The sequence below is a fragment of the Maylandia zebra genome, linkage group LG16 (assembly GCF_041146795.1).
Source record: "Maylandia zebra isolate NMK-2024a linkage group LG16, Mzebra_GT3a, whole genome shotgun sequence".
NCBI classification, from domain to species: Eukaryota; Metazoa; Chordata; class Actinopteri; order Cichliformes; family Cichlidae; genus Maylandia; species Maylandia zebra.
This window is the reverse complement of record NC_135182.1, coordinates 9,329,047-9,355,684: the sequence shown is the minus strand read 5'-3', so window position 1 is coordinate 9,355,684 and position 26,638 is coordinate 9,329,047. Positions and strand designations below refer to the sequence as shown.

At 40.7% G+C, this 26,638-nt stretch overlaps 1 protein-coding gene and 1 non-coding gene across 3 annotated transcripts in view; both read left to right on the top strand.

The window, feature by feature from the left end:
* Positions 1-26,638, top strand: part of LOC101470069 (SH3 domain-binding protein 4) — a 48,316-nt gene that overhangs the window by 6,697 nt on the left and 14,981 nt on the right. The window contains exons 2-4 of one of the 2 annotated variants that reach the window (XM_004566285.4): positions 16,387-16,608; positions 17,370-19,726; positions 19,957-21,653. In XM_004566285.4, the coding sequence (XP_004566342.1) occupies positions 16,485-16,608; positions 17,370-19,726; positions 19,957-19,965 (2,490 nt within the window). In that variant the 5' untranslated portion in view covers positions 16,387-16,484 and the 3' untranslated portion in view covers positions 19,966-21,653. Of the gene's footprint in view, positions 1-16,386; positions 16,609-17,369; positions 19,727-19,956; positions 21,654-26,638 lie in introns of those variants that run through there. The other variant, XM_004566284.4, reaches the window with a different exon arrangement.
* On the top strand, positions 5,068-5,169 carry LOC111501400 (U6 spliceosomal RNA). The gene has a single exon (XR_002721487.1). It is a non-coding gene; the product is annotated as a U6 spliceosomal RNA (small nuclear RNA).

The following is a 26,638-nucleotide window of genomic DNA, read 5'->3' as shown; positions in this document are numbered from 1 at the left end:
ATGAGTTCAAACAGGTGCCATTCATACAGGTAACGAGTGGGGGACAGAAAAGCTTCTTACAGAAGACGTTACAGGTCTGTGAGAGCCAGAGATTTTCCTTGTTTGAGGTGACCAAATACTTATTTTCCACCCTGATTTACGAATAAATTCTTTACAAATCCTACCATGTGGATTCATGGATTTTTTTTTCACATTCTGTCTCTCACAGTTGAAGTGTACCTCTGGTGCAAATTACTGACCTCTGTCATCATTTTAAGTGGGGGAACTTGCACAATCGGTGTCTGACTAAATACTTTTTTGCCCCACTGTATCTTTTAATATCAAATGACCATATATACATTTAGTATTTATACTGTTTGTATTTATAGTACAAATACTGTAAAAAAAATAGAAAATACCATACAGTATTTGCAATATTTTGGTTGAATTCCTTTTTAGTTAAAGGAAATTCTAATAGCCACCCATTTTGCAGTTTACAAGTGGACCCTGCTACAGCTAAGCAGCACTTTTTATTTAACATGCACTTTTACAACTATTTTTAAGCTACATCCATAACATTAGTAATTGTATTACCTTAGCCTGCTGTTTTACACAGTCTGGCCAGTTAACAGAGTTAGAAAATAGCAAGTTTCCTTGTCATTGTTTTCTAGCTGAAATTCTTAAAGTATCACCTCTCCAGGGACCATGGAATAAGTGGGAAATCTACACTTTAGCTCCATCATAACCACAACCCCCTATGAAACCCTACAACACAACCTACAGTGTAGAATGTAACTGTCGCAGCCTGCTAGTATTGTGATCGATCTGTTCAGTTCATCAATTAATACTGTGAGTGGGAAACATGACCAAACTAATAAACGATCATGGTGGACTGAAGGACTGTTTGACGTGTCCATCAGTGTGATTTTTAGGATGTGTAATATAGATTCAAGCTTCACAGCTTACATATCATTGGCTTCAGTCTGTGGACTTGTTAAAGAAAGCAAAAGGGAATGAAGTGTGTGTGTGTGGGGGGGTGTGTGTTGGGGCTAGGGTATATGGGTTTGTGTCTGTGTGTGTGCTGCCATTGTATTCAGGATCGTGACAAGACTGGTAACACTGAAAACAGCCCAGTGAATTTGCTGGTAAAGGCAGAGAGTGACAGTTAAAGCGTGATCTCTAACCTCGTCTTTGTCGTCAGAAGAATACATTTTCCTCTTTTTCTCCCTCCTCCTTCACTAGAATAGTGCATGATTTCATTTGAAGCTTGGCATTCCTCGCATTCCTCCATACTTTTCTTTCCTGCAGCTCCATTCCACCTTGGTGTGTTTATATAGTGAAGTGAAAGACTGGATGATAGAGGCATCTGCTGCAGCAGTGACACATCACACAGAATACTTTTGTGGTGTCAGAAGAAAACTGAACTGGTATCTACAACTAATCTTTATCCGTAAATATGTGCTTAAGAGAATGCACCCGGGACTGCCAGAGACAGAGGAGTTTGGAGTCAAAATATTCAAACATGCACGGTTTATTGCCCCTGGTCATCATCGCAGTACTCTAAGGAAAGTCTGTGAGCCAGCACAATCAGGCAATCAGGAGTTCTGGCTTGGAGAGTTCTGTTAGTCAAAAAACAGAAATAACAAATAGAGTTCATAAAACAAGAGTAATGACGGTATGAGACACCTAACTCAGTGCAGGCTCAATGAGTTGAGCAGATTCCTTCTTTGGTTTTTAGGTGATAGCTAAAACTGTTTCCAGACAAACGCTTTACTGCAGTTTGTCTGTTAATCAGCAAGATTGAAAGAAAACTACCAGGCTGAATTTCTTTCAACCTGGTGGAGTGGTGGAGCATCGGCAAGATGAGAAGTCTGAACCAGGGATGGTTCTAAAGTCTGAGTGCTGATTAGATCATTAAGCCGTTGGTTAACAGGAAATCCATTGACAGCTATTTATTTACTAGTAATTTGGTCATCTTCCTGGTTCCAGGAATTGTGTATACAAATTTAAACTAAAACAAGTGAATGTCAGGTATTTCCATTTCCGTTTCTGCTCCACCTGAAAATCCGTAGGCAAATTAGATACCAGCAATTTTCACATCAGGAGCCAGAATTATCATGGTTTTTCCTCTGTGGTGTCTGATGCCTTTGAATAATGAATAAAACAAAAGCAGACTGTTTACTCTTGGCTTGTGCAGTATCTGCTAATGAACATTACTGCAATGGAACATAACTTATTTCCTCTTTTCAATGCTTTAACTTCACCCCTTCTTTTTCCTTGTTGCTCATGCTTTCCTTTTTCTCCTTTTCAGCATACATTAATTTTTTTGTATAACTATTGCTATAGATAGCAGTACGGCTGTTCGATACAACAATATATATTGGATGACGATATGAAAAAAGTCTTATTACTTCATATTATGCTATCGTTTGTTTCGTGGTGTTGTAAAACAAACTGTTTCTGGCAATATTTTTTCATCGTTTTGATGGTCACTGTAGAATTCCTTAAAGTTCTCTCTTTCTCTTATTTTATATAACCACACTACGGACTGACAAGCCATATGATGCAGCTTTCACACATTCACACATGTTTTTATGCATTGTTGTTGTTAGCAGCAGCGACGATAAAACCATCGTGTGGCTCCACCATCCACTTGTTTATTTTCCACATAAACCTTTCACAATAAAGCTGAAGAGCCTGTTGAGATTTTTCAAAATAAACGGAATCACGTGAAATAGTATGCAGAGTGTTTACGGATGAGACGCTAAAAAGAGCCGTCAGGTGCTAAAAAATAAACCTTAGAACAGGCTTTTCCCCACAGCACGGCATGTAATAAATACTCACAAAGAAATTTGCGGCCATTTCAACTTATGTAACACTCGACTCTAGGTACACAACGCCCAGCTTAAAACACTTCACGCAAGTTGAGTTGCCTGAGATTCACAGAATTTACCGAAAATGTAAAATTTTTGTGATATATATCGTTGTGGGGAAATGTCTTATATCGGGATATTAGATTTTGGTCATATCGCACAGCCCTATATATAGGAATGGGTATCATTTAGGCTTTATCCATTACCGGAGCGAAGCCGGTACTTTTGAAATGGTGCTCGAACCGGTGCTTAAAGAATGGAAAACACAAACTTTGTCCAAAAACCTCTCATGTTCAGCTGTTTTTTTGTAAAAAGATAACAATGTTAGCCTTTTCTGTAGCTATAGGGCATATAAGGTATCACTCCTGGCTGGAAGCAGTGCTTAAACAATGGAATAAACACAAACCTCTCATATTTAGCTGTTTTCCACTTTTCCTTTGGTCGTTTTAGCCTTTTTGGCCAGGGTGAAGGGAGTATCTGCCATCAAACAAGAAGACAGCCGCATGTAGCTATGATGATGTTTGCTAGTTCACCTTACATGCATTAATGTAATAACGTGGTTAGCCTACTCAACGTAAATTACACACGGACGACATTAAGCTACTCACCCAAAGAAGAACGGCTGCTGCTGCCATCATCATCCGTCATCATTTCTGCTACACTGGCAGGGCTAGGGGCCAGGACTCTCCTCTTCGGGTTCTTGGGGGATGTTGCTAACTCCGGGTCCGATAACAGGCACCACACCCGCAGTAGATGTGCTCGGTGTGAGGTCTTGCAGCAAGCTATCAAATACGGTGCATTTCTCAGCTTTTTTAAAAACGCTATGCGTTGCCAGGTGTTTCATCAGATTCGAGGTGTTACCTCCTTTGCACAGTATCAGCTTAAAGCACTTGTTGCAGGCTGCTGAGTTGGCATCTTTTGCTGTGAAGTACAGCCAGACTTTTGACCACTTCGCCTTGGGCATTTTTAATCTGTAGCTCTGCTCTAAAAGAACGTACGTACCTGGGCCCGCCTACTATCTTTGGAAAGGTAAAATGATTGGCTAGAATCCAAAGTGTACGACATCTCAGGAAAAAAAAAAAGCACCAAAATAAAGCACCGAAATGTACGCTGCTTTTCAGTCTGGTTACTACTGTTTATGTCAGAACCCATCCCTACCTATATAGCAGCACTTTGTCCTAATTTCAATAGCACAGAGCACTGCTTACACTAGTGTTATTACTGTATCTTTAAGCAGATTTCTTGGTGTGATGTAAATTCTAGTGGTCATTGTTACACCCCGGCCTAGGCAACCGGCGTGCAACGTATGAAAATAAAAATAAGAAAAAAAACACACGAGAAAAAAACTAAAGCTCTCCACCAAAATCCCAAAACGAAGGTGTCTCAAACGAAAATATTAACAAACCCATTCACAGCTATTTACAACAGACTATTTATTTACAACAAAACACCAAACTATTTACAACACGGGGGCGATCACGACCATGACCAACTGACACACAGGGCTTAAATACATAGAAGGAGCAATCAGGGAATGGACCACAGGAGGGAAACACAGCTGGGGCAAATTAGACCTGACGAGACAAGGAAACGTAAACTGAACACTCTAAGATAACAACAGACCTTCAAAGTAAAACAGGAAACACATGACAGTCACGCAAAAACAAAACACTGACAACACCGAAACGTAACAGTCATTTACTTTTTTACTACTATACTGAAAGGTACCAATGCAACGGTGACACATAATGGACTAAAAAGTTGTACATGAACAAACATCTGTCCTAGGTGTCCACACCTATCTGGATGTTTTCTCTTGCTTTGGGCCTTCCCATGTCAGCAACTTTTGCCTGTCATTGAGGTGTAAAATGTTAATTGCACAGGTCGCCAATCATTAGAGAAAAAAGTTTTTGTAACAACTGTCCTTTTTTTACTTGTTTCTATTTTCTATTTAGCATTACTCTTTCATTCATTTGACAACTGCATTTGTTTTCATTCAGAGTGAATTTAATCCTGTTTTAATTGTTGATGGTTGGTTGCCTGGACATTTTATCACCTTGTGGCTACTATCTATTGCCACTTGTGAACAATGTCGCACATATTTTTCTTTTTCTTTTTTCTCTTCTTCAGAGAGTATGGAAATTATAACATATCTACAAAGAACTGTACTTGAGTAAAACTGTGTTAAAAATAAGGACAAAAAATAAGGACACATGTTACTTCTGTAGCACGTGTCCTTATTCGTACGATACAGAGAAGATTAGCATGGTCCCTGCGCAAGGATGACACGCAAATTTGTGAAGCGTTCCTCTTTTTTTTTTTTTGGGCAGGGATAGCTCAGTAGGTAGCATGGTGGCCCCATGATGGGAAGGTCGGGGGTCCGAATCCACTGAATGGCTACTCTGAGGTAGAGCAGGGCAATATGACCAAAAATATTTATTACGATATACATTTGAAAATTTGCGACAATGATATAACTGACGATATAATTGACACTAGACAAAATACTTTACAACTCCACAACTTTATTAGTGCAAAAAAACCCATCAATGTATTTTCACTTAAACAAGAAGCTGTTTTTTTATGTGCATTAAAGTTATATAAAAATGTAACAGTGTAAATTCTTTGCTGACAGTTTAACCAAAAGGCATTTCCAGTGGAAACTGGCCGACATATCCTCAGCATAACCATGTGTAATATCCACAAAACTTAAAAAAAGGTTATACACACACAATACGTTAATATTATGTTGAAGCACAGTACGTATCACTCCACGAGGCTCCTGCCTACGATAGCTGTAATGCTCCGACAATCCATCAAGCGGTGTGGCTTCGTAGCTTAGCAAAGTTGTACTAAAACATTGGACAGATTTTCGAGCGCCGTGTTCCACATAAAATCGTTTCGAGGTCAGTAAACACAACCAGAATTCATATATAAGGCACACGGGATTATAAGGGGCGCTCTACCAAAAATTGTGCTTTGTTGTGTATCTGACGGACGAAAGCTAAACCAGTTCCACACCACTGAAGTTGCAGCATTTTTACAAACCAATTCTGGTTCATCCGTTTCATTCAACGATCCGCTTTCGCCCTTCTCATTCTGATTTGCCGCCATGTGCTTATGTAAACAAAGGCACTGCGCATGCGCATTTTACCCATATTCTATTGCGATATTTCATTTTCCTTTCATTGCCCAAAATTACTCCGGTATTACCGTGAACGGTATGATATAGCCCAGCCCTACTCTGAGGTACCCCTGAGCAAGGTACCGTCCCTACACACTGCTCCCCGGGTGCCTGATTAGTGGCTGCCCACTGCTTAACTGAGTTAATGGGTTAAATGCAGAGAGAGTAATTTCCCCATGGGGATCAATAAAGTATTATTATTATTATTATTTTCCCTTTTCTGTTAAAGAAATGTTTTTAACCACTCACCATTCAACATTCGACTCAATGGACAACGCTTCTTAGCTTCTGTGTTGATTGAGAGCTACACAGTGTTTATTTCAGCTGGAACCAAGATGCCCTTTCTTTTGTCTTGGGATTAATGAGCATCTCCCACTGGTTCTGGTTTTGTATGCCCACTTTTCTGGAGACTTTTCTGGAGAAAATCTCAGAGAAACAAACTCAGCGATTTCTTTGCCTCCTGTTTCGATGAGGCCTTCAAATGCCAGCATAAATGGGCTATAGTGATGTCATGAGTATCTTGAGACACAACCAATGCAATCGCCACAAATTAGGGTTGAGTTGTTGTTTGACTCTCTGCTTTTTATTGTTGTGTGTGTATGATGTCCCATGGTGGCAAACACTGGTGTTAACTCCATACCAGAGCATCCCATGTCCTCCACTATATTTATCGCTTTTCAGCCCCCCCCCTTTTTTTTGCAATTGTTTTCCAGTACCTAGTTTGAATATTTTTAAGGTGTAGTTGTGACAGCGAAGCATGACTCTCCAAATGCACAGAAACAGGTCTCCCTGACAGTTGTGTATACCCTGCGCCAGAGCTCTGCCTCGCTGCGGGACATGAAATACCGGAACTTTGTTTCCGCACACTCAAGGCCTCGGCAGTGTTGACTCAGTATGAGAGTGTTTGTGTTCTTGCATCTCTCGCAGGGCTGCTGCCTGCAAACACAGCAGCTGGGTTTCTCTCATTATCTCATGAATTCACAAGTTAATTCAAGGTCTGAGAGCTTGTTTAACAGCCAGCGCTCGTCAGCTGCCTCATCCTCCCTTGCTGGAGACACACTCAGATGGCTGTGCGTGTTAGTGGGTTTAAATGTGACGCAATGGTGGAGTCACTGTTGTTTCTGTTCAGTCCGTCTTTAGTCAGAAAGTAACTTATACAAGAATGTTTTGTTAACATTTCGAAATAAGAAAAAGCTTTGTGTTAGGAAAACCATAATATGATGCCCTTTTTTCTGCCATCTTCTTTGTTGGTGTGTCCTGAGGATCTATGATTGCAAGTGAGCAGATGCTATCAATGTATTGAAGGCGGCTCTTTGAAGGAAATGCAACAGGCAGGGAGAGTAAGCAGAGATCTGGCCGCCTCTCATCACAAAGGCATTTCCTCCTCAGCCACTTCCTGCTAAGGAGCAGTCGCCCTTAAAATCACAGCAGAGGCCCAGGCTACGCTGACGGTCAATATGAGGCCTGTCATTTGGTCATCGGGCTCCTTTTATTGCTGTGAGGAAAACATCTTTAACCTTGTACAGTAGGTGGTTTTATAGCCCAAAGCATCATTAGTGGCTATCCACTGCAGTCCTGTTCTTTACAAATGGTGTACTCTCCTTTTTAAAGTAACAGCATAAAAGGAAAAAAAATGATGAGCAAGCAGGAAGGCAGGGTCTGTTTCAAGCCACAATCTGTGATCCAAGTATATTCAAAATGCTAAATCCAATCTCACTGTTAGTAACAGCAAAACCGGATTTGATTTGTTTTATGAAGCTGGAATTAAAGAGTCACAGAGTAGTACACAATACAGACATTTCACCAGTCCAATGGGACATTTCATCTGTAATATGAATTGATTGGTAACTGTTCAAATCCACCCAAAAACGTGGGGCCAGAAAAATAATTTCCTACGGTTTTGTACTTGAAAAATAAAATAAATGTGTCATTAATGTAAAATCACAATCTGTCATAAGTTTAATTTATTAGCAGGCTTTGTGCCCAAGGCGAAGTCGTGTTTAATTAGCTCACCGTGCACAGGCTGGTGTTGGGATTTTAAAACCCAACACAGAAGATCCTGTTACCAGTGGTACTTGTAAATATGTGCACCCAGACGTTCTGAAATATTCATATTTTGTGACAGTAAACATCAAAGCAATAATCAGCCCTGTCTCTTTAGCCTTGGTTCTGCTTAACATTTAGTGCTAATTAACAAACATCAGCCTACTTAAGGTTGAGTCCACTCATAAAGTCACTCACGCACTTGTTGTCATGGTTTTGAAGCAGATATGTTGTTGCTAGTGAACGTGAAGGTGCCTTTGGAACCAACTTATATGTTTCCAAGTAAAACAGGCAGTGTTGGAGTTGATATTAGTTAATGTACCTGTCCTCTTATCCAGTGGTTGATTCGTCTGTTATCATTAACACTTGCTGCATTTCTTTGTCATTTCTGACAGCTCTACTAATCTAGGAAACTAATTTAAAATTACACATGCATAATTAGCATACTGGCATGGTCATTTATAAAGGCAAACTGTACAGGATTGAAATTAGTTTATGTTGCAGTACAGACGCTTGCTTAACAGCATATGATAACTCCACCCCAACTGCTGTGCAGGAAATGGATGCTGACACTAAAAAAGTTGTTGTGTTGTTGTTTTTTTATAGGTTTAATAACATTTCTGTATGCTACAAATGTCATATGGACATTAAAGTTAGAGAGTCTGGGAAAAACAAAACATTTCATAACTAAGAGTCACAGGGAGAGCACATTATTTCTAAACTGTGGGTTTTATCTATAATGAAGATGCCCACTGTGCCTTATAAGCTGTTCAAAGGCTCTTTGTGATTTCCCTGTGAATCTGTAATAAAAACCAGTTGGCACCAGCATTTTCCTGAGGGACATCCACCCTACAGGAAGTGAACGGCTGAATAAAAGGAGTGGCACGGTTGACAGCTTTGCAGAGCACTTCCTCTGCAGGGACCGTGAAGGAAAGGCTGAGTGACTTGACTTTTTCTTCAAGCTGAGATGTTCTCCCACGGCCGCTGCAGTGAACTGAAGTGTGGAAATCGGCTTAAGGCGCCTCAGCAGGGTCAACTATCTGCCGTTCCTGCTGCCTGCCTAAATTGACCACCTCACTGCCCTGACAGGAAATGAGAGCAGAGGTTGGAGAATGACGGATGTGATTATTATTCTATATTCATGGCCTTGGTTTGCATCGGAAGAAATCGTCTCACGCTGCAACGCAGTTAACACTTCCTTCTCCCACTCCCCCTTCTCCCACTCCCCCTTCTCCTCCTCTTAGCCCTCCTTCTGCAGACAGTTTAAAAGACAGAGCAGCAGACAGCCTGAGGGCGGCTGGGCTTTAACTGGGCTGACAGTGGATCAGTACCATTAAACAAGTACGCAGAGAAAGACAGCAAAACAAAAGATATGACCAAATTATCTCTCCTCGCTGCCTGCAGTACAGTCCACTACACCAGAGTTTATTGGACGATTTTGAACCTGTTAAATGGGATGTGTAAATAATTTAGAGTTTATTGCTTGTTGCTCTGTAAAGATGTATTTTAAGGATGTACATTTTAAAGCTAGAAGCTAAACAGTAGTTAAAGGCGACAAGAAGTCTCTTTTTGGACATTTACACTGGGGGAAATAATTAGTTGATCCCTTGCTGAGTTTGTAAGTCTGCTCACTTTCAAAGAAACGAATAGTCTCTTATTTTTATGGTAGCTTCATATGGTAGCTTGGAAATATATTTTGGGTCATTGTCATACTGGAAGATCCCCCAATGACCTATCTTAAGTGTTCTAGCAGAATGAAGGAGGTTCTTCAACTCCAAACTGGAGTTGCTACTAAAGTTTCATTGTATTCCTGATAAACCTTTCTTTTGGTCATTTGGTCTGTGCAATCACAATTTCTTAAATTCCAAAAAGCTAGAGTTTTTTTTAAACCCTTGCAGGGTCCTTCTGTGTGTGGAGTATGGGTTTTTAGCATGTTTTTTCTCAGGGAGCTCCGGTTTCTTTCACCTTTAAAAACATGGTAAGTTAATGCTGTCTGTCTTGTCCCAGGACACAATCTGAAGTTCATGTCAGGAGTTTAAACTTTTCAGGTAAATGAAAGTTAAAAAAGGTTCCAGAAATTAGAAAATACATTGAAAACTGAATATTCTCACATGTATTTCATAGATGATGTAATACTTGCTGTAACTTTAGACAATAATAGAAAATGTATTTTTAAATGTCAATTAGATGAACAAAGCTGCCAAATTTGTTGAAAGTCAAGAACAGCCTGAGACTGTATACCCCCACCAAGGCTGGAAATAACCTCCACTCTAAGCATGAATTAGTTCCTGGATCCAGATACTCTTGATATTTTCTTGGAAACTGTCTCCCACTTTTTCCTATTTCGGATCTACTAACTCTATTAGCTTGCACTCATGCAGCTTTCTGCTCATATACTGTACATCTTCATCAAGTCTTTATTTGCTCAAGTGTTTCTGTCCACACACTTGGTTTGTGTGCATTACTCTTTTCAGAGAGCCTTATTTAGCTGAACTGCCTCCACAGTCAGGCTTTAGGTCTTTACATAAAATTCTTCACAATCGATGAAAATAAAAGACTGTTACTGTGTGTTCTCTGGTCACTTGTTCTGCATTCATCTGTGTTTGTTCTACTGTGGCTTAGAGGAGAATACCAGCCACAGCTTTCCTTTTTGACACAATCCTCCCAATGAGAAACATGAAATTGTGTGAAACTGTTATGGAAGTCAGTTAAAGCAGTTACACTTTGCAGAAATGTTATTAGAAAAAGTCTGGAGGGAGAGTTTTTGACATGTTGTTAGCAAAGAAGCTGTCTGAGCCTCATTATGGCCTCTCCAAGCGCCTTATTACCAGGCAGCATGTTGTGATTTGCATGAATAGAGTCTTCTTGTTGCGCTTTCTCAGATATACATGCCAGAAGGACCTCGCCCACCATTGTTTTACAGTGTTAAACAGTGCAGGGTGGTCCGGCTGAGGTTTGGATAGCTGCTGCTGCAGACCACCCAAAGTTTACATCTGACCTCACCTCACCCAGGTCTTCCCACTCATTTCAGATGAGATCCAGACAATATGCCATTGAGCAGAACATACTAACATTGGTTTTGAGTTAATAGTGAGAAAACTGTCTTTAGGGCTGGACTAATGAGGATTATAGTGATATTTTTGGATTAAAGCTAATTTTTTTCTTCATGAACCTGTTTGTGCAGTGGTTTATATTCAGAAAGGAGCTTTAAGGATGGCTGGAAATCCAATAGGACATTAGATAAAACAATAAATGGGGACACAAGTTAAAAAAATAATCAAATTAATGGTCAAAAACATGAAGCTGTACTAAAAGAGTGGATTTAAAATATGTATAAAGCTGTCACTACACTCTACTCCTCTCAGAGCCTCATCAGGCTGTTTCAGCAGCTCAGAGCTGCCAAGCAAAAATGTGCCCCACCAGAGGATTTTGGCCTGAACGTTGGAAAACCTAAAAACGGCTCGTGCAGATGACCCAAGGGACCCACTCGCTTCATCCAGCAAAAAACTCAGACATGGACTATATTTTGGCACATGAGCATGTAGTCTTGTGTAAAGTCATAAGAGGCATTCTTATAGCCGATACAATTACAACCAGTGCTACAGCTTTAATATTGGTGTAATGTACATGAGTAATCATCTTAATTAAAATTGCCTCAGAGCTGTTATTTTGGCCACTTGTGGGCAGCAGAAGTGAATTATGATAGCAATATTATATCACCTTTACTGGTGGCAAAAATGCTCATGAATGGGAATCTGATACTCACTTCATTTGGTTACCTCCAATACCAGAGAAAATACTGAAGTGTTTAGCTGGTCTACTGGCAGTTCACCTGAAAAATGTCTTTTAAAAAATTCTGGCCAGCAGAGGCCAAAAATGAATGTGCTAGACCTGCGTAAGGCTCCATTCACACAATTCTAGAGACTGGCTGGCGTGTACCTGGTAGGGTCGTAAGTATTCCTCAACTGCTTGCTGGCAGTTGCCGTGAAATCAGTTCTTAAGTTCCAGTCACACAGCACTAGAAACTAGTCAATCCCCCAGTAACTACCATTCATTAGTGAAAAATGTGTATTCCTCGGTAAATGTTTGTGGGATGTTGCTTGCTGTCACTTGGTGAAGTGGTCACCAGTAGGGCTGCGGCAGTTCGTTGCCAATATCGATGATGTCGACTATGAAAATTAGTCGACGTGAAATTTTACTGGCGACACGTCATATACTATTACCACGTAAATGTATTAGTATATAGTAGTTAATTTTTTTTTTCTGATGATCCTATTGAGTATTGTTAAAAACACATTTGATTATTTTCACATTCATATGTTTCCTAAGTCATTAATTTAATTTGCTGTGAGACGAGAAAACAGGGTGATATTCACAGGTGGGCAGACCTGAACATGTGAGGCACTGGAGCCTAGAACAGGAGGTTTGCCCGCAGGATGAGAGTTATTGAAATGATCGTTGACTAATTGACTAATTGAAGAAAAATTGGCAGATTAGTCAACTACCAAAATAATCTTTAGTTGGAGGCCATTTCTTTAGATGGAAGATATCTCCAAACACTCCATTTCGTGCTGTGCCTCTCTGAATCATGAAGTGAACATGCATGTATAAGCTGCAGTACCAGCAGGGGAGATCATATATTTAAAGCCAAGAAGCTCCTAGCGACCAAAGATAGTATGAAGTACAATCCTTCTATGCTAGTAACGATTAAGCTAGGCGGCTAATATGTATTTATATGTAAATGTGTTAATAATGTCTGTTTAAGCGCTTTCCCTTGATAATTTTCATTTTGGTTTGAAATGAAATATTTCCCTCTGCTGTTACTGAGCTTACTCAGCTTCTGCATGCGTGACTGTGTTATAAATAGGCACAGTGGACTGATGTATCTATTATATGCTTGACCTTAATACTGGTTTGAACAGAGACCGTTCATTAAAAGTTGCACATTTAAAATGTATCTGCTGCACCAGTGAAGTGTCTCTGTTTCTAGTATGTGTCACACTTTTTCGAGTTTCACTTAGGTTAGGTATGTAGCGAGTGTTTGCAAACAAGTCAATATCTTCCATGCAGTCTGCTAGTGACTTAAACAATCTCAGGGAGGGTTTTGGTGCAGCATTTTAATTCTGATTGTGACTCAGCGATGACCAACAGCTTCTAGCAACCACTCACCAACTGGTTGGAGAATGCACATTTTTTCCAGAGACTGCTAGGGAGTTTCCAACCATTGTAAATGAGGCCCAAGCTAACAAAGAATATAACATTTGTGGGCCAGACAACTAAAAGAGGCTAAAAATTCTAGTTAAAAAAAAGAAAAGTTAAAAAATCTATCCTAAATTAACTTACAGTCAGTAGATATGCTTACCTGTATTTGCAGCTCTATATGCACATAATTTCCATGTACAACCTTCCCACAGCAAACTGGCCATATTCTTTGACAAGTAATTTATCTTGTTGAAAACACTAACTAAACAGTCGCCCCACAAGAACGTGTCAGTGTTTAAACTATAGACAATAAAGTAATTTTTATGACAGTAGTGATAATGGCCTTTGTTGCTAATGTGCCTTAGATTCCATTGCCCAGCCTGTGCTAATACTGAGAACATGGCACACAGATACAGTTTTAAGGGTTATAGCACAAAACAAAACCATACTTAATGTGCTAGAGAGTAATGAAGGTTAATCACGCACACCTTTATGCATTGCTACAGCTATAAAGTGAATCTTTGTCTCCCAGCAGGATAGAGATTAATCATAAGCTGGTATTTGTTGAGCCTGTTAGGACTCAGAAACCCTGCATGTGGTTTTATGGGGATACTATAAAGTAGCTGATGCTGCAGCTTTTATATACCAAATTAATAATTTTGCTTCAGTGAATGGGCTGTTAATGGTTTCCAAAGCATAAGACAGTAATTTCCCCTGATGTTCTAAATGTCAACAGCTGACAGTGGGAAGCTGTAAAGCTGTGACTTCTTGTTTTGGAGCTAAAATCAAACTTTAAAAGCAGAACCTAAAGCAGAACAGCTGTTTGTTTGAACCTCTTCCTATCCCCTTTGTGTCTGAAACAGTCTGTATATCTATGTTTTATGTGAAGCAACAGAATGAACTGAACTTGAATCTTTAAATGCTTCAATGAGTGTGATGTAAAGCAAAGAACATACATGTCCTGATTGAACAAATTTAAACTGGAGCGCTCAAACTTTAGAGTCCCAGTTTAATTAAGCAGTTACACACGTGGTGCACATAAGATTCAAAGAAGCCTGTAAAACTTTGGCTGCAGTGTTTTTGATCTAATGTTTGGTGTACGTGTGTGAGTTAGAAGCACACCAGGGTTGCATGCAGCTGTCTAAGAGGATCTCTTGCTGTTATGTGATGAAATACCCTCAGTCACCTTTTTCATTGCACATTGTATAGGTTTCCATAAACTGTATTTGTTTTCCATTAGAAATTCTGATTTAATTCAGTAGCTCAATCAAAATAGTTCAAACTAAGATAACTGTTAACAAAGCAGAGAACAGGAAATTGGCTTTACCAGATTTTATGAAGGTGAATATTAACATCGTATTGATGTTAATGATAGACAAAGTGTGTCTGACATCTGCCAAAGTTAGCTGAAGCCAGAATACTGAAATGGTTCATATATGGTGCTTTTGTACTTGAGCAATCGAAGCACTTTACACAAGCTACACCTAAGTGCTTTCTATTTAACATTGTCACGCAGATGAACACATCAGAGCAAGTTCAGTATCAGGATTCTTTGGCATACAGACAGGAGCAGCCATGGATTGAACCACTAACCTTCAGATTAGTAGATGACCTGCTAAAACTCCTGAGCTACAGCCCAGTGAAAGACTGGATGTTTGCTTGTATAGTGCAGTACAGCTGCAAGTCTTCCTCGGCCTCTTCCTCCTTGCGCTTTATGCCATCTTTGAGCTGACTGTGTTATAAATTATGGATTACAGTGAAATGCCTGGTGTCTCTCAAACTGCTATGTTCCACTGACCCATATCTGCTGTTTGCATTTCTTCACGCTCCTGTTCTTTAAGCCTTGTGTTTATATTGACTGCAGTGGGTTTAAAGTCTAGTCTGATTCCTGGCAAGGACTGCAAGAGCAGACAGAAAGTTATACTAAACGTCGCATGATGCATCTACAAAAAACAAGAAATATTACAATGTGTGGAAATATGTGCCACGTGTAACTCACAAAGAGAAGATAAAAGTCCAATTATTCTATCCTAAAACTATATCAAGAGACATTTCATTCAATATTTGGTATTGCACTAAAGGATGTTGAACACAAGCTATGTTGTATCGTTCACATTTTCCTGTGTGAAAGTATAAACTGCTTCACAGACAGACACACAGTTACTACAGCAACTGAGCTCTTAAAACGTCTTTTTTTTTTTGAAGCACCACAGACAAGCTGGAGAATCAAAGGTGAATGAATCAGTTTCTGTTGTTTCCACCTGTATAGAAATGCTGTTTACAGAATAGTTTCAGTTTTAAGATGAAACTATATTTGTAACAATTTTTTAAAGATTTGTGTCTTCAGCAGGAACCAGACAGCCTGGGGCTGAGAAACTAACATTTATTTGTTTTGGTATTTTTGGAGGATTTATTAATAGAAGGAAAAAATACAGACTACTAATCTTAACCTTTATCAGTGTGATAGTAATCACTTTGGAGGAAACACTGATCCTGTGTTATATTTATGTCTTTTAGTTAATTTGAATCCAACAGCTAAGAGTGGACAGCAGTGTGAGTTTGCCTTCTGTTGACCAAAGATGAGGGAATATTTTGTGTTTTAACTTGATCATATCTGGCAGCTGACTTGTCCCCTGAATATAACCCTTCTGCGTTTTAGATTTTAGAAGCTCAAAAACAAGATAATCTCTTTTTTCTTTCGAGTATGTTAATTATTACAGAAATAGTCTTATCACTAAGGAGAAGATTAGTCTGAATAAATAAGATAACATTTATGAAGATTAATTGCTATCATCGCCCAGGCAGCCAAAACTCATGCGTGTGCTTAATTTTGTATTCTACTGATGTTTATTTTCTGGGCTGAATCTGTACATGAATATCCTGAACTCCTGAAGGAGCATCAAAGAGTTTAGGAGACTTTAATCATCCAAATAATTTTGAACATCCACTATAGCTATACACACTGGTGTTTAGTTTGTCTTAAAGAAGACAGAAAACCAAAAACATTCAGATTAAAAGATTAAAAATCTTACTTTGAGAGGACGCATTGGTATATTCTAAATAATAATTAATAACTGCTGACTCAATATATTCTCTGTCTTACAGTGATCATGGGAGGCTGTTGACATCTGATCTCCCCGTTAGCTCAGAGGACGCTAGAGTAGCTCGAAAACACCGCCGGGTGTGCAGTCACTGGTCCAAACATGGCTGCCCATCGAATCAGAGCCACGACGAACAACAACGCTTCCCTGCCTCGCTGCAAATCAGAGGGAACGCTCATCGATCTCACCGAAGGAGTGTCAGAAGCCAGTCTCACCGATGTCAAAGGTCAGCAGGCCTGAAAAGCGTATTGAAATTAATGACACAAGAGTCATTTATTTCTTTTTTTCTGTTTTTCTCTCAGGTTTGAAGTACTTTACTTTAAATAAGCTGATTACAATTTTTCAGAGATAAACTTTGATAAATACTACTTTTAAGTGCTTTTTAGGGTAAATTTTTCAGTATTGTTAAAACTAGGAATAAAGTTTAAATAAACCCCAGACTCAGCAGTGAACTTCTTTAGATGCAGACTCTGTTTTGTAGTTGTGTTTATGGGGATTATAGGTACTATCTTTGATAATTGTAGAGCTCTCTGTAAAATCCTGTGTAAACAACTCCACAAAGAACATTCTAACTCATTCCGCATTGAGCCATCATTCTGCCATACATATTGTTGTTAAGTGTAGGTAAGATACACAGGAACCAAACCCCCCCCCAAAGAAAACAACAACAACAAAAAAAAACAAAATAGGGGCATGAAATAGTGAGAGAGCTTTCCTTCCATGTCTGCACATCTGGTAGTGACACTCCATAGCTGAATATAAATGGCCCAGGTTCTGCATATGTAGACAAAAAATATTTAGTTCTTGAAATAATTTGTAATAAATAAAAATTTGTTAAAGCCCTATTTCTAGAATTTTAGAAGTTAACCCTACTTCTCTATAGAAACACTGAAAAGTTGATGACTAGCACTTGCCTTATATACATAATGATGTATTTCACCACAAAAATATCACACTTTCATGTTTTATTTATTTATTTTTTTCCAGTGCCTTCTCCCAGTGCCTTACGACTGGACACAACTGCCTCCTTTGGCACTGCCAGGGAGGTTGTTGCCATTAAGGACTACTGCCCGTCTAGCTTCACCACCCTGAAGTTCTCTAAAGGAGATCGCCTCTATGTTCTGGACTCGTCAGGAGGAGAGTGGTGGTATGCCCACAATAACAAAGAGATGGGTTACATTCCTGCAGCATATGTGGAGCCCATTAACTACAGAGACTCGTCCTTCAGCGACAGTGGGATGATTGACACTGTGGGAGACTGCAATGAGGAGGCAGCCAAAGAAATGGACCTTCTAGGCGAGTGGGCAGGAGTGATTCTTAAACCAACCACCTTCCAAAATGGAAATCCTTTTGCAACTAACCATACCTCTACAAATCCCTTTCTAAACGGGGGTCCCCAGAGCTCACTTGATCAAAACAGTAATGAAAAATCAGTTGATCTTCTTCTGTTTGATACCGTCACTCCATCGTTGCCCAAGTCCACCAGCAGCACTGTTGACATTAATGGTTTTGGCAGCGGTGTTATCAGTTTGAACCCTGTAAGTCCTGTGGGGGTCGGTCAGGTTATGCGCAGAGACAACCCGTTTTTTAGAAGCAAACGTTCCTACAGTCTGTCGGAGTTATCCATCCTGCAGGCACAGTCCGATGCTCCTCAGGCCTCTGCTAGTTTCTTTGGAGGCCTTAAAGCACCAGCACCAGAGCAGTTTCAGAGCAGGGAGGATTTCCGGACTGCATGGCTTACACACCGCAAGTTGGCCAGGTCCTGCCATGATTTGGATTCCCTTGGCCAGAACCCAGGCTGGGGCCAAACGCAGCCGGTGGAGACTAACATCGTATGTCGACTAGACAGCTCAGGCGGAGCTGTCCAGCTTCCGGAAACCAGCATCAGCATCCATGTACCAGAGGGCCATGTCGCCCCTGGGGATACACAGCAGATCTCAATTAAAGCTCTGCTAGACCCGCCGCTAGAGCTCAACAGTGACCGCTGTACCACTGTCAGCCCTGTGGTGGAGATTAAACTCAGCAACATGGAAACCAAAACCACTGTTACCCTGGAGATGAAAGTGTCTGTTGTGGTAAAAATGGAGAGCAGGCAGACTACTGAAGTCTTGTGTGTACGAAGTGATTGTAAAGAGGGACCTTACACTCCTGTTCCTCAGGCATACATGTATGGAGACACAGTCCAGGTGTGCCTGGATAACCTTGAGCCATGTATGTACGTGTGTGTCGTGGCTCAGGCTCAATCCTTATCTCCAAATTCCACAGTTTGGGAGCATGTGGTTAAGAAGATAACTTTGGGAGTGTATGGTCCCAAACACATCCATCCATCCTTCAAAACAGTGGTGGCTATGTTCGGCCATGATTGTGCGCCAAAGACACTGTTGGTGAGTGAGGTTGGCAAGCAGGCCCAGTCTGCACCACCAGTTGCTCTCCAGCTCTGGGGCAAACACCAGTTTATCCTGTCCCGACCGCAGGACCTTCGTGTAGGAGTTTATTCCAACATGGCCAATTATGAGGTAAAGGCTAGTGAGCAGGCCAGGGTAGTTCGAGGATTCCAAGTTAAGCTAGGCAAAGTCAGCAGGCTTGTCTATGTCATTGCATCACGCGCAGACGATGTGTCGGATTTCACCCTAAGAATCCAGGTCAAAGATGACCAAGATTGTATACTGGCCCAGTTTTGTGTCCAGACACCAACACCGCCACCCAAAGCAGGCCCAAAGACATCAGCGCAACGGCGATTCCTGAAGAAGAAGGAAGTTGGTAAGATTGTCTTGTCTCCTCTTGCCATTGCCACTAAGTATCCTGTTTTTCAGGACAGGAGAATAAACAACCTGAAGTTTGGAAAGTTAATCAAAACTGTCATACGACAAACAAAAAATCAGTACTTGCTTGAATATAGGAAAGGAGATTTTGTAGCTCTGTTAAGTGAGGAGAAGATCAAGCTGAAGGGCCAGTTGTGGACAAAAGAATGGTACATTGGATATTATCAGGGCAGAATGGGACTTGTTCATTGTAAGAATGTGCTAGTGGTCGGCAAAGTTAAGCCAATTTACTTCACTGGGCCTGACCTCACAACCTCATTGTTACTTGAGCAGATACTGAAGCCCTGCAAGTTCCTCACATATATTTACGCCTCTGTAAGAACTATATTGATGGAGAACATTGGCAACTGGCGAGCATTCGCAGATGCACTTGGATATGTCAACCTACCCTTAACGCATTTTTGCCGCGCTGAGCTGGACAGCGAACCAGAGAGGGTTGCATCAGTGTTGGAGAGGCTGAAGGAAGACTGCAACAATGCCGAGAGCAAAGAGAGGAAGTCCTTCCAGAAAGAACTCCTGACAGTAAGTTACTACCTTGGCATCCTCCTCTGTAGCAGTGACATAGCGTTTTCTTTGAGCAACCGATTTGAAGAAATGAAAATTGTTCTTTTCTGTTTTAACTTTTCAGTTTCATTTCGATACATTATGGCCTTCATTGGTCCAATTAGAGGCATTATTTGTTCTTTATCCCCTTGGTTGGACACTTGTTTCTTAAAGTATAATTATCCCTCTGCTGTGTTATCTTCCCACAGCTGCCTTAGGATTTAGGCTGTGGTCCAGTCTACTGATTCTGCTGGGAGTGCAGTCAATAACTGCTGTGTAGGCATCGGGGTCTAATCAGGACCGAGGAGCTATGCAGAGCAGCAGAATACTTTGTCCCCATGAGTATGCTGATCCTACAAATCCAATAGATAGCATAGACTGCACTTGTAATTTTTTTACTTTATGTGCAAATAAATCAAATACCAGGAAATAAAAAAAAGTGTTGAGAGCTTAATGAAACTGGCTCTTACTCTGGTATGTACACTAAGACATTTCAGGAATGGAAACAATGATACTGAATTAATTAATTCTGTGAGGCTAACGTGTGATTGATGATGAGAAGTAACCCAAACTCTATTTTTTGGTGAAAAATGCATGTTTTTCATTTGTGTCAGTTCCAATTACTATGATTTTGACCAGTGGTTGTGACAACTTGGGAAACAAATCCCGTATTCTTAGGTTATCATTAGGGGTTAGGGTTAGCGATACAGCTCAGCCAGTTAGAAAGAAACACAGGTGCTTGTCAGCTCATAACAAAAACCCTTTTCTTTACGTCTCTTTTTTCAGTTGGGCTTTAAGTAGAATATCAAATGTGGAACGCTTTAGCGAAGTTTAACATTTTTAGGGATTTTACTGGGGCTTTTCTTCTAAAGTGAACAGATGTGTCTGAAGCCTGGTCATTATGCTTATGTATTGTGTTTTTTTCTTTTCAGTGCATTCAGCCTTTTTTTTTTTCTCGGAGGGGGAAAGGCCAAAATGCTGAGCTGTGCTCACTGTAAATGTGCAAACCAGCTCTGTCTGGCACTCAGTTATACATCTTCTGTCATGGAAATGTGGATTTTCGCCTCAGCGCCTCAGGCTGTCTGGATATCAAGCCTCATCCTTACATGCCTAAACACACTGTTTGTGGAACTGTGCTCCGTAAAATTTGGCATTTTTCATTTTACGACTTACATTTTACATGTCTGTGTGCCCCTGAAATATTACTTTTTAGTGGGCTGTCTTCCCTTTTGACTTGAGGCACTGTTTCTACGCTTTGTTTCTGTATCAGTACATTATCCTCCTGAGAGTTTCTCGGAGGTCACAGACATCTTACAGCTGAAGTAATGCCGAGCAGAAACACTGTAATTTGCACAGGGTTGTAAACACTAGTTAGAAACATTTATAGACAGAGAAACTGCAGTATGGAAAAGAACATAATAAAAGGTGGTGACTGAAAATATGCCCTGCTTGGTAGTTTGAACATAGGCCTGTTTTTATGTTATTCCTGTCTGGATTACACATAAACTACTGGTTACTCTCAGGACAATCAAAGCACGCAATGATCACTCAGATTCAGTATCACGAACGGTTGTTTTACCAGCGTACATATTCTCGTTTGACCGATGTGCAAACACTGCTCCCCCCCCACCCCCGAAAGCAGAATCATTTGCGTGATCAAATCTTCCCTCCTCTGGAAATTGAGCTATTTTCTGTGTCGGGGGGACATTCTCCAACGATTCGCCTGTGTGCCATTTGACGTGCCATTTTGAAATCTATTTTTAGACGAAAGAGAACCAAATCAAAAGCACTGTGGCTGCACCAAAGAGCAGTCTTTGTGTTAAAATGTATGATGCTTTTTTAGTGTGCTTTGATTATTAGTAGAGAAAAGGAACATTGTATGTATATATGCACACATCCAGTCCTGCAATACATCTTCCTTCGCAACGATTATGAGATTCAGTTTAAGCTGCACCTGTATTGCAGAGGCACAAAAGGTATTATGTTATGAGATGATTATGTTATGTGCTTATATTGTAACTTGGCCACTGATGTATGCTGTGTTCCAGAGTCTGTGCTTAAGGTGACATCTTTATAAGCCATGTTTTGGTCCACCAACCGTCCAGAACAAATTTTCTGTAGTTTAGAACAGAAACTGAGCAAATCTTCACACTGGAGAGGCAGAAACAAGACAACAATTTGAGACTTACTTCTGCCATGTGAGTAACTTGCAGATCTTTTATAAACCGTAACAGGAAGGCAGAACAGCAGGGAAGTCTGTCACTCAGACTAATTCCCCATACATCTGCATGATGTTTTATTCAGGAGTAAAATCAGTAGGGCTGTACTGCTGTGCTCATATTCATATAAATCCATCAATTCTTTTCTTACATTTTTTAATTTCCACAACATGTTGGAGTGTTTATTACACTTCAAACCAATTAGCTGGTTTCAATTTAAAATATTATTTCTAATATTACGACAACCGCGGGTATTTTCTGGCGCCACCATCAGGTCAGGGTGTTCTTACACTAACTAACTTAGTGTAGCTAAGTTTTTCGTTGTTGTTGTTTTTTTAACAGTAGTCAGAATACTAAACTAGGATTAAAGTGAATTTTTTTTGGTTTGCTGAGAGTGATTTTCAAAGAGCAATACAGTGCATTCTAGTGTTTTTTTCCACAAGGTTTGTTTATATCAACAGGCAGGGACAAGCTTGACTTCTCTGTCGATACCTTGGGAGTACAGCTGGAGATTTATTTCAGCTGTCTCTGTGTGACTAACTGGAGTCTGTGATTTTTTTCAGTCATTATGAAAAAAAAATCTGTGTTATAATGCTGTAAAAATGTCTCATCTAAACAAAATAAGCATTTTCTTTCTCATAATAACACAGCCATAGATGGTAGATGTTTTAAAGGAAGTAAAGGGGAGACATGCTGTGGACTACATGAACATTTAGCATCCTAAACAGTGTAATAAATGGGGAGTGATTTCAGATTTATGGACAGCTCAGTTGGCAACAGAAAAATAAAGTGGCATTATGTTAAAAAAAAGAAAGAAAAGCATTTACACCATTAATGTACTTTCCCTTTACTTTGTCTACAAACCATTTATTTGTGGAGCAGTTTATACTCCACCAGTAGACGGTAAAAACACCATCATGAGGCAAACTCACAGGTTAAATCTCAACACACTTAAACTTGATGTTAATGGGGTGTGTTTATTATTATGCTCAATTTCACCCTTTTAGATGCTGCTTTGAGCTTTAGGGAAGTTTTAAATTCTAAAAAGTGCTAGACTGTTATTTCATTTAATACATCTTTTGTGGAATTGTTTCAGTGCGTAAATACAAATAGTGGTGTGAATATAGCTTCCATCGCACACATAATAGTTTGGCCCTGCAGGACAGTCAGATGTGAGTTTTGTTGGTATGTAAAGAGAGTTTTGTTGTTGTTGTGGATAATGGAAATGATCCAAGTTATGTCTGTTGGATCTCAAACCTGCAGATGTTTCCTGCCTCATTGTTCCCAAACTAAACAGAAGATGCAGTTGTGGACTAGTAGGCGCCTGCAATCCATGCGACCCCATTGTCTTCCTTGACCCAGACCCTGCACATAGGACCAATTTGAACTTGTCTGAGGCAGGTGGATGATGTCTATGAACAGATTAATATTTTAACAGTAAAAATGAGCAACTATGAGAAATCACTCATCTTTGGAAAAGAGAGTTTATTACAGAGAAATGGCTCTTTCCAAAATAAAAGCTATACTATACGCTTCTTCTGGGCTATATTCTCAGCAGCATATTAAACATATCAGGTCCCCATAAGGAGAATCATGTGCTAACGGCTGTCTAAATGACTCGGGTAAAGTTTGTAGCACGCATGATTGTTGTTTTTGTCTGCTTCCACTTGTCTTTGCACTAGGATGATGTCGGCGTAAATGTGAAATCATATTCGTTGTGTTCCCACTAGTGCTGTCAGCATTAATCTGAAATGATGTTAACGCCACAACACGGCAAATCTCCGTTAACGAGCTACCGCGGATCGCCCCGTGCGTGGGGCTGGACGGCCAACACGTTAACGAGCTAACTGCGCTAACGCAGTAGTTCCCACCATGTAATTGAGCATTGCGTGGCACATCCGACATACTGTTTTACTTTTGTCCATGACGCGCTTACCTTCAGGGTCATACGTCACATGAAGACCAAAATAGTTCCAAAGGCCAGATCTGAATGCGGGTGGGGGAGGTTCAATTTGCCATGTTGCAATGAGCTTAGCTTCTGTCTTGCTAGCTTGCCCTGCGCTCAGTGGATCTGCGCTCGACAGTGCAGCCTAGGCGGAGTAGTCGAACGCAGATCCACTGAGCTCTCAACACAGACAGCAGTTGATAAAATAAATTCAAAATTTTGTATTGTTCGATACAAATGTGTACCGAACCGAAAGCACTGTATCGAGCGGTTCAATATCGATACGAGTATCTTTGCACCCCTAATATGTATATATATATATTTCTTTGGGGTGAAACCAAAAGGAAAGGCTAACCTAAGCACCCGGCATTTTACAAAAATCCTTGCACACCTTAAATGACTGACCCTCACAGTCTGAATTGGTGTCATTAGGAATGCTGGGAAGGTGAAAATCATGGTGGATCAATAAATTACCTATCTCTAAGCTGGTGAGCAATTTAGAAGGTGCTTTGAAGTGGAAAGATTTAGAAAATCTTAGACTTCAAGGATTACTGTATTCCCTTCAGAAGGACAGTAACAAAACCTATTCCAATGTAAGGGTTTGTTGGTAGGGAGGCTGGGCCATATCATACCGTTCATGGTAATACTGGTATAATGTTGAGCAATGATAAGAAAATGAAATATTGCGATAGAATATGGGTAAAACGTGCATGCGCAGTGCCTTTGTTTTCATGCGCAAATGGCGGAAAAAGCATGGCGGCGACGCAGAATGAGAAGGGCGAAAGCGGATCGTTGAATGAAACGGATGAACCAGAATTGGTTTGTAAAAATGCTGCAACTTCAGTGGTGTGGAACTGGCTTAGCTTTCGTCCGTCAGATACAGAACAAAGCACTATTTTTGGTAGAGCATGCTAGTGGGCCGTGGTTATTACCGTGTTTTTTGGAAAATACGGCACACTTAAAATCAATATTTAGATTTTTCTGAAAATAGACAGTGCCCCTTATAATCCCGTGTGCCTTATGTATGAATTCTGGTTGTGTTTACTGACCTCGAAACTATTTTATGTGGTACACGGTGCTCGAAAGTCTATCGTAGGCAGGAACCTCGCGGAGTGATACAACATAATATTACCGTATTTTTAAGTTTTGTGGATATTATACGTGGTTATGCTGAGGATATGTCGGCTAATTTCCACTGGAAATGCCTTTTGGTTAAACTGTCAGCAAGGAATTTGCATTTGCACTGTTAAATTTTTTATATAACTTTAATGCACGTAAAAAACAGCTGCTTGTTTAAGTGAAAATGCAGTGATTTTTTTTTGCACTGATAAAATTGTGGAGTTGTAAAGCATTTTGTCTAGTGTCAATTACACTGAACAAAAATATAAACGCAACACTTTTGTTTTTGCTCCCATTCCCCATGGGATGGACGTAGAGACCTAAAATTCATTCCAGATACACAATATAACCATCCCTCCCAAACAGTGGTCACAAATCAGTCCAAATGTGTGGTAGTGGGCACATCTGCCATATTGAGATAATCCATCCCACCTCACAGGTGTGCCACATCAGGATGCTGATCTGACATCATGAGTAGTGCACAGGTGTACCTCAGACTGCCCACAACAAAAGGCCACCCTGGAATGTGCAGTTTTGTCTCACAGCAAAATGCCACAGATGTCACAAGCAATGAGGGAGCGTGCAATTGGCATGCTGACAGCAGGAATGTCAACCAGATCTGTCGCCCGTGCATTGAATGTTCATTTCTCAACCACAAGCCGTCTCCACAGGCGTTTCAGAGAATATGGCAGCACATCCAACCGGCCTCACAACCGCAGACCTCGTGTAACCACACCAGCCCAGGACCTCCACATCCAGCAGGTTCACCTCCAAGATCATCTGAGACCAGCCACCCAGACAGCTGCTGGAACAATTGGTTTGCACAACCAAACAATTTCTGCACAAACTGTCAGAAACCGTCTCAGGGACGCTCAACTGCATGCCCGTCGTCCTCATCGGGGTCTTGACCTGACTCCAGCTCGTCGCCGTAACAGACTTGTGTGGGCAAATGCTCACATTCGATGGTGTCTGGCACGTTGGAGAGGTGTGCGCTTCACGGATGGATCATGGTTCACATTGTTCAGGGCAGATGGCAGCTGAGAATGTCCCAGTTCTTGCATGGCCAGCATACTCACCGGACATGTCACCCATTGAGCATGTTCGGGATGTGCTTGACCGGCGTATACGACAGCGTGTACCAGTTCCCACGAATATCCAACAACCTCGCACAGCCATTGAAGTGGAGTGGACCAACATTCCACAGGCCACAATTGACAATCTGAGAGACTCCATGCGACGATGTGTTGCACTGCATGAGGCAAATGGTGGTCACACCAGATACTGACCGGTTCTGGGTCCCCAGACCCCCAATAGCACAAAAAACTGCACATTCCAGGGTGGCCTTTTGTTGTGGGCAGTCTGAGGTACACCTGTGCACTACTCATGATGTCAGATCAGCATCCTGATGTGGCACACCTGTGAGGTGGGATGGATTATCTCAATATAGCAGATGTGCCCACTACCACACATCTGGACTGATTTGTGACCACTGTTTGGGAGGGATGGTTATATTGTGTATCTGGAATGAATTTTAGGTCTCTACATCCATCCCATGGGGAATGGGAGCAAAAACAAAAGTGTTGCGTTTATATTTTTGTTGAGTGTATA